The sequence below is a fragment of the Mustela putorius genome, unplaced genomic scaffold (genome assembly GCF_011764305.1).
Source record: "Mustela putorius furo isolate JIRA1106 unplaced genomic scaffold, ASM1176430v1.1 tig00003875_pilon_pilon_pilon, whole genome shotgun sequence".
NCBI classification, from domain to species: domain Eukaryota; kingdom Metazoa; phylum Chordata; class Mammalia; order Carnivora; family Mustelidae; genus Mustela; species Mustela putorius.
The window spans coordinates 9,717,657-9,728,782 of record NW_025422026.1 but is presented as its reverse complement, the minus strand read 5'-3'; the positions used below and the strand labels follow the sequence as shown (position 1 = coordinate 9,728,782).

Sequence of the window (11,126 nt, the reverse complement as noted above, 5' to 3'; positions counted from 1 at the left end):
GAGACAGGGCGGAGAGGAGAGGGTGGGTGGGCATTTTCCTGCGAAACCTCCGCCAGCCACCCCACTCGGATCACTTTGCGGCGGCACAGCGGCGGCAGGCAACCTCAGCCTTCCTTAGCAACCTGAACGCACCGCCCAGATGCCTTCCTATTGGCCTCCCGGAACGTGATGGGCAGCTCTGTAGTGCAATCCCAGCTCGCGGCCCCTGTCTCCGCGCTTACTCACGGGAGGGCTCGTAGGCGTTACCGCCCTCCCCAAGTGCCCCGCCCGTGCCCGAGCGGCTTGTGGCGCATGCGCGGCGGGTTGGGCTGTGTGCGGGGCCAGCGCGGAGCCGGAGCAGCCGCGGCGAAGCTTCTGGGCTCCGCTGAGATCGCCGTGCCCGCTCGTTGCCTCGGCCGCCGCTGCCTCAAGCCGTCGCCGCCGCCGGGTGAGCGGCTGCCTATTGTCCTTCTCGGTGGCGACGGTGCGGAGCTGCTCCGGCTGGGCCCGCGGGAGAGCCCCGGGCGCCGCACGGTGAGAGCGCAACTTAGTTGGCGGAGTTGGGGGAAGTTCTGTGATTTGGGGAGGGGTCGCGGGCGAGGCGCGCGGGCCCCTCCTCCTGCGGCCGCTCCTGGGGGCCGCGGCCGGGACCAGCGCCGGGAGGGGGGCGGGGCCGCGGGGCCAGGAGGGGGCGGGCGGGGATGAAGGGGCGGCGGTGGGGGGCGCCCCGCGGCCCCCTCCTCCCCCTTGTCGCCCCCTCGCTCATTGTCTGCTCCGCCGCCGCGGCGCGCCTCCCAGCTCCCGCCGCCCGGCTTCGGGGTCGCCGCCGCTCCCGGCGCGGGGGGCGCGGCCGCGGCCGCGGGGGGCCCCTCGGGCGAAGACGACTCCCCCGGCGCCGGGAGCCGCGGCCCCTTCGAGGGTCCCTCCTGTTGCTGGGCTCCGCGAACAAGTGCTCGGGACGCGAGGGAGCGGCTCCCCCGGGCCGACGCGGACGGTAAACACTCCGGGCCGCGCCCGCCTTCGGGGGGCGCCTTCCGCGCCCATCTCCGGCCGCGCGGGTCGGGGCCGCGCCGCCGTAGGGGCCCCGCGCTGGGACTGTGCAGCGGGCTCAGCCCTCCACCGAGTTCAAGTGCAGCCATACTTTGAGACCAAACAAAACATTAACAAAACTTTTTTTGGGGGGGGGGCTTACTTATACTATTTATTTATTTATTTATTTTTGCAAAGTCAACCAATATGAGAAGTTGAAAAGAAAATGGGGGAAAACCCTCAATTTTTCTTCCCCAGGAGACAGGATAGACGGATTTTTTTTTTTTTTTTTTTTTTTTTTTTTTTTTTTTTTACTTTTGGGTGTTTTTTGTTGTTGTTGTTGTTTTGTTTTTTTGAAATACGTAGTTTTTAACAGCAAAATGATTTCATCAGTTTAAGTTTTTAAGCGTTACTGTGCACTGAGGAATTCACAATGAAAGTTGGATTGAGTAATATTTTGGTGTTCGTTCTCAGCTTTTACACTCCTGGGTGAAGTTATTTTTGGAGTTTATTGCCTCAGGCATATACAACTAAAGGAAAAAACAGTGTGTGTGTGTGTGTGTGTGTGTGTTTTTCTTATTCCAATACACCCCCTTCTGTTTTCTGAAGAAGCATCTTATTCTGTTTTTCTAAGCCGTTGGATCGCCCAGGTCAGAACAAACGGCTGCGTGCAGTTTTTGAAAGATGATTTTTTGCAAGTTTGTAAAGACGTTAAGATCAGCTGAGATGAATTCCTGTTCTGGTTCTTGTGTTGCTGGGTCTTGGGAGATTTTCAGGCTGCATGAAACACAAGTCTTGTCAGGTTGGGGTTCGATTCTAGTGAATTTGATTCACTTGGCTTATGATGTTGAAGACCCCCAAGTGAAACTAGCTTAAGTGTCAAGTTGGTAGTGGAACAGAATGACCCGAAGGTGTTAATACCCGTTTTTCATATCCCGTTGCCCTCTCTTAAATTAAAAAGAAAAATTTGAGAAATACTCTCTGTGTCAGTTTGATTGATTTCTCGTGTGAAATGAGTAATGCGGGGAAGTGTTCCTGGGTTTTGCTGGTTGGGTTGGCCTTGTTTTGCTTTGAAAAACCAACTTTCTTCACCTGATGAGGCTAAAGAAAAATGTCTTTATGGCATAAGCGCTGTACTTTTAAACTGTGACAGCAAGGTCACTTTTAGGAGTCACGGTTCTTGCCCTTACAGCTTTTCTTCCTGGTTGTGCAGTTGGGTATGCCTGTGTGGGATGATCCTGTGGATGAAGGTTGGCAGAGGTTGGAAGGGTTGTCAGGGAGCGACTTAATGTAAACAAATAGAACTGACAACAAAGCCTGACAGGCCAGTTGCTTTCCTTCTCTGAGCTGTGAAACCATGTTATACATACTGTTGTTTTAGGATTTCTCACACACTTCATTTATCTGCCTGACTGAGGGTAACTGTATACGTAGTATAAATGGACTCCTCCTCTAGTCCCTTAACTCTCTGAGGGCCGTGATGGGCCTTATTTCTTAGTTTTGTCCCCTCTTTGCCTGGAAGGACTCTTAACGCAGTGTAGGTGGTACACGTTTGAAATTGGTGACGTGTTTTGTACTAAGCTAGGGATAGTGCATGCAGAACCACCGACTCTGGGAACTTGTCCAGAATGACAGTTCACGTGCAGGTCTGTGATGAAATTTAGTTGACTTTATTTTTTTTTTTTTTTTTTTTTTTAAAGATTTTATTTATTTATTTGACAGAGAGAGATCACAAGTAGGCAGAGAGGCAGGCAGAGAGAGAGGAAGGGAAGCAGGCTCCCTGCTGAGCAGAGAGCCCGATGCGGGACTCGATCCCAGCACCCTGAGATCATGACCTGAGCCGAAGGCAGCGGCTTAACCCACTGAGCCACCCAGGCGCCCTTTAGTTGACTTTAAAAGGATTTCAAACCTTTCTTTTTATCTGTTAATTACCCCTTGAAAAGAATTGAAGTTTAAATAGAGCTCTGTGTGTTTTCACAATGTGGTTCTCATTTAATTTTCTCCATTTTCTGATGAAATGATTAAGACTGCCGGACAAATCATTTCATATCTCTGTCTTCTTTCATGAAGTGGAGAGGTAGCCCAGTTTTGAAGAATACACATTTTTTTGTAGCTGGGTACATTTGAGTTCTGATCCCCACACTTCCATTGACTAGTTGGGAGCCACGGAGCTTCTGTGTCCTTCCAAAAGGTGTAGTACCATACGTGCAGGGTTCTTTAGAATAACTGAAACCATGTGAGGTACTTAATAGTGTGACAGACATTAAGTAGGTCCTTTTTACCTGTAGCTGTAGCGATAATAATTTTGATAACTTTTTATATGATTTGAAGCAGTTTTAAAAGTCTGATGCTTCTGAGTTTAGTGGTTTAGCTATTTCTTTCATAAAGAAGGAATCCTTTTGAGAATTGAGTGTCTTCAGTTGAATGAATTTTTTCTTTTCTTTTTTTTTTTTTTTTTAAGGAGCTAGTTGAACTGAATGTTAATAGAAACTGTTACCTTCTCATTGACCTTAACAGGTGTTTGAGTGGAATTTGCGGAGTAGCTTGGTAGGGTATGACTATGCATTTATAGTGTTTAGGAAATGGTGAGAGATGGATTGTTTTCAACACTTGCAATAGGATATCCAAGTTATTTAGTCAGTTCCAGCTTTTGTACCTTATTTTACTTCAGTCTTGAAAAATAATTGATAGGGATTATTACTACATTTTTCAAATTCATTTAAGATAGACCTAGACTGGGGGTTAATTCAGTGTTAGCACAGTTCAGTCATGTTAGCAAATTGCTCACTTCCCCTTCAAGCTAACACCTTTGAAGGTGCCACCGCTTGCGGAAGGAAGCAGTGATTTAAATCTGTTATACCAATTCAGTTTATACTACTTAGAGTACCAAATAGAAAAGATAGATTCTCGAACCTGTAATCAGGACATTTCTGTGTATTGAATCTCATGTTTCCATTAGTCTTCTTATAAAATGAGAATACAAAGTTAGACATGGAGGGTTATATAGTAAACCTTTAAAAATTTTATCTGATTTGACTCACAGATGGAAGAGAAAACATACCTGACAAAGCTAGATGAATACATTTGGACTTTTGGATAAGCCTTTCTTTTAAAGTTAATACTTATGTGCACTTGAATAGATTCGGTTATTACTGATGGGGACAGGGTCCACTTGGAAGCTGTGCTCCTGAGTCCTTGTCCGCTTGTCTTACCACTGTAAATGAGGTGGGGGGTGGGGGGAGATGTTAGTGGAAGGAATTTTTATTTCCTTCATAGGTCCTCCCATTTATGATCTTGAAATCCACCTGTGGGTTGATTGGGGCATAATAAAGAGAAGATGAACAGATAACCCGTTTTGTTAGCCCGTGCTGGGAGGATAGACCACCTGCTCTTGTGATACCCGTGATTGTATGAATATTTATGTGGAGCAGTGGTTGATTTCCCTTTTTACCTCTTCAGAGCTCTGTTCAGAGCCTGGAAAATGTGGATATCGGTATGTTTCTGTGATGTGGGTATTGGGGTGGGAAAAAGGAGGAACTGTGAGGAATTAACCATTTATGTCACTCTGTAGGCTCTTCTTGTGGAAACCATGCTTTTGAATTTTCACTTCTGATAGTATCATAAGCCTGTATTTTGCCATAGCCCCACCATCTAAAATGGCCAGTTATTCCTGAATGGTTAGATATTGAGTAGGTATGTCACATGGTAGTTAATTTCCCTTTTAGACAAGTAAAGATGTTAAGTTAGGGAAAAGCACGTAGGAGTTATGTAAAGAATTTCATAGAACCCAAGATGATTCTCTGATGGTGATCTCTACTAAAAACAGGTGGTATGGAGCCACATGTCTGACTTCACAATCAGACTTTGCCATTTATTGACTGTGTGTCCTTGAGCAAGCCACTTAGTCTGTCTCAAACATAAGATCCTTGTAAACTAAAAACAAATTTAATATTAATCATCTCTTATCACTTACTACTGTTATGAGAAACAAATAAGGTAAAATACCATACCAGTGCTAAGCCATTTTGTAAATTTATTGGTTGACTGCTGGTTTGGGGAAAATTCAAATCCTGGTTGAAATGAGAAAAACATCCAATTATGTCGGTTTTTCTTTCTTTCTTTTTTAATAAAAGATAATTAAAATATGCTATAATTATTGTCATTCTCCTTGCTTGGGAAAATTGATATGTTTTACCTTGGCTCTTCTCCGTTTTCCTTTTATTACATATTTGTCATGGAGTACTTTTCTAAACTCTAAAGAAATTTCAGTTCACAGTGCTTGCTGTTAGACCCAAGTTACTGTGAAATCACAGGAACTGACGGTAGATGCCAGTTCTTGAAGTCAGGTTAAACCACAATAAACAGCAAACAAAGAATGTCAGAATATTTTGAGAGTACAAAACAAGCTAGTTTAGTTGTCTGGTGTTTACTGACTCATTTTCTAAAATAATTTTTTTAAATTGGTTTACTCAGATCGGGAGTGTGCCTTATCTGTGCCAGATGTTACACTCTGTGTCTTACCTACACTTCTTATTTAATTTTGGGGAAAAAAAAAAAGATACAAGGCAGGCATTACTAAGCTGTTCAAGTATGGGGAAACAGCCCCCAAAGTGATTTTATAGTGATCACATAGGTCTTAAATTAAAATTTGAACTCCAATAATTCTGGCTCCACAGGTGAGGTTTTTTCACAATATTGATGTTATCACCTGGAAAGAGTACACTTTTAAAATAAATCAAGTTTATTGAAATACTATTTATATGATAAAATGTGCCCATTTTAAGCATATAGCATTTGATGAGTTTTGTCAGGTGTATCCATGTAGGTAACAGCAAAATCAAAGTAGGGAGCATTTCCATCATTCCAGAAAAATTCCCTTGCAACTCTGGCCAGTTTCTCCCCTCAACCCTCACTGCATTGCTTGCCTCACTATAGGCAGCCCCTAGTCTGCTTTCTGTAGTTTTGTCTACATGAGGGGTCCTCAAACTATAGCCCTCAGGCCAAATCTGGCCTACTGCCTCAATTTTTTTTTTTTTAAGATTTATTTATTTGACAGACAGAGATCACAAGTAGGCAGAGAGGCAGACAGAGAGAGAGGAGGAAGCAGGCTCCCTGCTGAGCAGAGAGCCCGATGCGGGGCTCGATCCCAGGACCCTGGGATCATGACCTGAGCTGAAAGCAGAGGCTTTAACCCACTGAGCCACCCAGGCGCCCCTACTGCCTCATTTTGTGAATAAAGTTTTATTGGGACATCGCAGTGCTCATTTGTGTGTGGCTGATTTGGTGCTGCAGCAACAGTAGAGTAGTTGCCCACAAAGCCACACATTATTTACTGTCTGGACTTTTACAGAAAACGTTTGCTGATCTTTGTGTTTTTACATAACCAAGTGCAGTGGTTACATCTAAGAAAAGTAGCAGCAGCATTCAGTGCAGATTCAACTTTTCCCATTTATCTTGCAAATCTCTTTTTATAGTTGGTTTCAGAATTTTTTAACCAGGGCAAAATAAGGATTTACTCAGTACATTGTTGTCTCTTTAGCCTTTATTTTCTCATTTTAATGTATAATTTATACGCAGTAAAAATTAGTAGCATTCTGTGAGTTTTGACAGATATATTCACATAACCACTATTTCAGTGAAGATATGTATGGAATGGTTCCTTTATCTCCCAAACCAAATTCTTCTAAACTCCTCTGTAGTCAACCCATTTTTGACTCTCAGACCCAGACACTATTGATCTGTTTTCTTTCTCCATGGTTTTTTGCCTTTTGAAAATGTCATGCAAATGGACTCATACTCATACATAATGTAGGCTGTTTTGCTTTTTCCCCCATTTGCCTGGTGACTAGTGATGTTAAGCATCCTTTCATGTGATTATTTGCCATTCTTTGGTAATGTGTCTGCTCAAATCTTTTACTCATTAAAATACTGAATTGTTTGCTTTATTATTGAGTTTTGAAAGTTCTTTCGAGAGAGCGTGAGAGCAGGGCTTGGGGGAGGGGGTGAGGAAAGGGAGGGGCAGAGTGAGAGACAGTCTTAAGCAGACTCAAAGAGCCCCATGCAGGGCTTGATCTCACCACCCTGAGATCACCTGAGCCAAAACCAAGAGTTGAATGCTAAACTGACTGGGCCATCAGGCTCCCTGAGAGTTCTGCATATATATTCTAGAATTAGATATGTGATTATTGTTTGCAAATACTTTCTCCTGTTCTGTGGCTTATCTTTTTTTTCTCTTAATGTCTTATGAAGAGCAGTTCTTACTTACGATAATGAAGTTTTTTTTCTTTTATGATCATGTTTTTGGTGTAATATCTGAGAAGTCTTTGCCTGTCCTAAACAAAAAGACTTTCCATGTACTTTCTCCCAGGAGTTTTATACTTTAAAATTTTACATTTAGGTTTATGATTCACTTTGAGTTAATTTTTCTAAATGGCTCAAGGTATGGATTGAGATCTATTTTTTTGCTTTTAGATGAATAGTAGTTCCAGCAACTTTTTTTTTTTTTTTTAAGGATTTTATTTTCTTGTTTGAGAGAGCATGTGTGCGAGTGGAGGAAGGGTCAGAGGGCAAGGAATGAGAGACTCTCAAGCAGACTCCCTCCCACTTCGTACAGAGTACGAAGCCCTGTACGGGACACCATCTCATGACCCTGAGATCATGACCTGAGCTGAAATCAAGTGTTGGACGCTTAATCGACAGCCAGCCAGGTGCCCCAGCCCCGCTGTTTGGAAAGACTTTCTCCATTGTATTACCTTTGTTGAAAGTCAGTTGGTCATATATACCCGTGGGTCTGTTTTAGATTCTGTGTTGTGTTACGTTGATCTGAGTCATTTCACCATTACCACACTGTTGATTACTGTAGGTTATAGTAAGTCTTGAAATCAGGTCATGTGGTTTCTGTAATTGTGTTACTTTTTCAGAAATGTTTTTGAGTGTTCTAGTTGATTTGCCTTCCCAGGTACATTTTAGAATGAGCTTGTTGATCTCTGTAATCTTGCAGGGATTTTTGATTGGCATTGCATTGAATCTGTAAATTGGGAGAATTGACGTATTGAGCCATGAATATGGTATATCCCCAGACTGTTTTTCGATATTTTCATTTGTGTTTTTCAGTAATTGGGTCTTTGCATATGTTTTATAAGATTCATAAATGTATCATGTTTTCTGGTGCTGTTGTAAATGATGCTTCTAAAATTTCAATTTCTAGTTGTTCATTGCTAGTATATAGAAATGGGATTGAATTTCATATGCCAGCCTTGTATCTTATGACCTTGCTAGGCTCAGTTTTAGTTCTAGAAGCCTTTTTGTAGACTCCTTGAGATCTTCTACATGGATAATAGTATCATCAGCAAATATAGGTAGTTTGATTTTTTCCTTTTCAGTTTGTATGTTTTTTATTTCTTGCTTTATTGAACTGGCTAGGACCCCCAGTATGATGCTGAGTAGGAGTTTTAAAAGTGGACATCCTAAAAAAAAAAAAAAAAAAAAAAAAAAGTGGACATCCTTTCCTCATGTTGGGGAGCAGAAAACATTCAGTATTTCACCATAAATCTGTTATAGGCGTACTCTAGAGAGAATGTGGGTTCAGTTCCAGACCACTGAAATAGTGTGTATCATAGTAAAGCAAGTCAAATTAATTTTTTAGATTAATTTTTTTTTTTTAAAGATTTTATTTGTCAGAGAGAGAGAGATTGAGAGCGAGCATGCGCACAAGCAGGGGAAGTGGTGGGCAGAGGGAGAGGGCTCCCTGCTGAACAAGGAACCTGGCGTGGGACCCAGTCCCAGTACCCTGGGATCACGACCCTAAGCCAAAGGCAGACGCACAAATGAACCACCCAGTCGTCCCAATTTTTTGGTTTTCTATTACATGTAAAAGCTATGTATATACTGTAGTCTATTAAGTGTTTAAAAGCATTCTGTTTTTAAAAATGTACATACCCTAATTAGAAATTTTTGATTGCTAAAAAATATTGACCGTAATCTGAGTTTTCAGTGATTTGTAATCACCAATCACATACAATCACAATGCACAAGTTTGAAATATTACTGCAAGATTTACGAAAATGTGACAAAGACACAAAGTGAAGAAAATGCTGTTGGAAAAGTGGCTCTGAGAGACTTGGCTCGATGCAGGGTGGCCACAAACCTTCAGTTTGTAAACAATGCAGTATCTGTGAAGTAAGATAAAACAACATATGCCTGTATTTATAGTTAGTTTTTTTTAATGTGTCCTTTATTAAGTTGACGTTCTTACCTGTTTCTAGTTTGTGGAGACTTTTTATCATAAATGGATATTGAATGTTACCAAAGGCTTTCTCTGCATCTTTTGGGACGATCATTTATTTTTTCTTCTTTATTGATGTCTGATTTTGGAACTTTGAACTAGCCTTGTATTCTTGTGATGATCCTGGGTTGGTCATGCTGTTTTCTTTATACTTGTTGGATTCAATTGGCTACTGAATCTTTTTTATTTCTTCCATTTGTCTCCTATTTAAGTTCATTAAAAAATTCTTGATTATATATATAAGAGTCAGCAGTTAAGGTTTCTGTTAATCCCATTAAATTTGTTTCTGTGGCCTGATTTTATTTTGGATCAAGTTTTCTTCTTTTTATATCTACTAATTTCTTCTTGGACTCTGGACATGGTGAATTTTAAGTTTTGATTGCTGGATTTTGCTCTTTTAAAGCAGGATTTCTCAACCTTGATCTTACATTTTGGGCCAGGTAATTCTCTGTTTGGGGGCTGTCCTGTGCTTTGTAGGGTGTTTAGCCTAATTCCTCTCCTACTAGATGCCAATTGCAGTAACTAAAATTGTCTCCAGACACACTGAAAGTCACCTGGCAGGGAGTAGAAATCATCCCTAATATGAGAGGCACTGCTTTAAAGAGGGTTGGATTTTGTTTTTGCAGGTTAAGTTATTTGCATGATACTTCTTAGGCTTATTCCTGAACTTTGTAGGATTGGTCTAGTGTTGCTTTTACTCTAAGACTTTTTTCACTCCACTAATTAATCATGAAGCCTCCAGTTTCCACTGAAAAATTGGATGTTCTCCTCCCTGACTGGTCAGAATATGAACGTCTGCCAGCCCTGTGCCAACTCTGGGATTATTTAGCTTATGGTTCTTGGGCCATTCTTTGCCTGCAGCCATAGATTTTTCAGTATGCATGTATAGGTTACTGTTCAGTATCAGACTCAAGGAGGCTTCTCTCTGCTGAATTTTGAGATTCCTTCGCCTTCACAAACTCTTAGGTCTTACTTCGCAGCCTGACAAAACTGCCAGGCTTTGCTCAGAATCGTCCCCGTTGAGCCGTGCTCGAGCGCGCTGCAGGCTGAGAAAGCTGGTTGTGGGGCTCGGCTCATCTCTCCCCTTCTGTTAGGAATTGCAGCCCTTTGCTCCTGTTGTCCAGTGTCTAAAAGATGTTGCCTTATATATTTGGTCTGTTTTTCTAGTTGTTGGAGGGGGTGTTGGCAGGATAAGTCTGGATCCAGTTACTCCATCATGGTTGGAAGCTGAAGTCTCTTTAAAGACTGTATCGGTGGTGCTGAAAGTCTTATTACAGGATTCTTCAAATATTGGGGGGGTATAAATATCAAAGAAACATTTCTTAAATGTCTGCTGTCTGTAGCTCAGCCCTTATTTGGTGGGGAATACCGAAATGTAGATATCTTCCAGGTGAGGAGGGGCATACGTAGTGCATACGTAAGATTAATCACAGATGGGAAAAACTCGCGTGATGAACAAAAAGAGAAAGAATCGCTGTGGCCTGGTATTTTCAAACAAATGCATTCTTTGACATGCTTGTTCTTTATGCTTCAGTTTTATGGCACTTAGTATTGGAAGAGGACTGGTTCTTTCAGATGGCGTTTGGCATTTGCTATGTGGCTTTACGGAGCTCGGTTTTCTCTTCTGTAAAATGGGCATGTAACATCCTTGTCTGCTTTGTTGATTTAGCCAGCACATTTGGGTGCCTTCTGTATGTAAGGTCCTGTTCCAGGTGATGGGGATTCAGTGAAAATAAGAGACGGCTGTTGCCACCAAGGAACTGACATTCTAGTAAAGGAAAAAGAAGGTAGACAAGTGATGGGGGCACCAGGGTGGCTCAGTGGGTGAAGCGTT

The 11,126-nt window shown here is 42.3% G+C and overlaps 2 protein-coding genes across 2 annotated transcripts in view; one reads left to right on the top strand and one right to left on the bottom strand.

Annotated features, from left to right (window-relative positions):
* Window positions 1–242: 242 nt before the first annotated feature.
* Window positions 243–1,118, bottom strand: LOC123388111 (basic salivary proline-rich protein 2-like). The gene has a single exon (XM_045067220.1). The coding sequence runs from the start codon at window positions 1,116–1,118 to the stop codon at window positions 243–245; it is 876 nt and encodes a 291-aa protein (XP_044923155.1).
* Window positions 273–11,126, top strand: part of AKAP13 (A-kinase anchoring protein 13) — a 322,839-nt gene continuing 311,985 nt past the window's right edge. The window contains exon 1 of the mRNA XM_045067346.1: window positions 273–513. The gene's annotated coding sequence lies outside the window, so the exon portion shown is untranslated. The remainder of the gene's footprint in view (window positions 514–11,126) is intronic.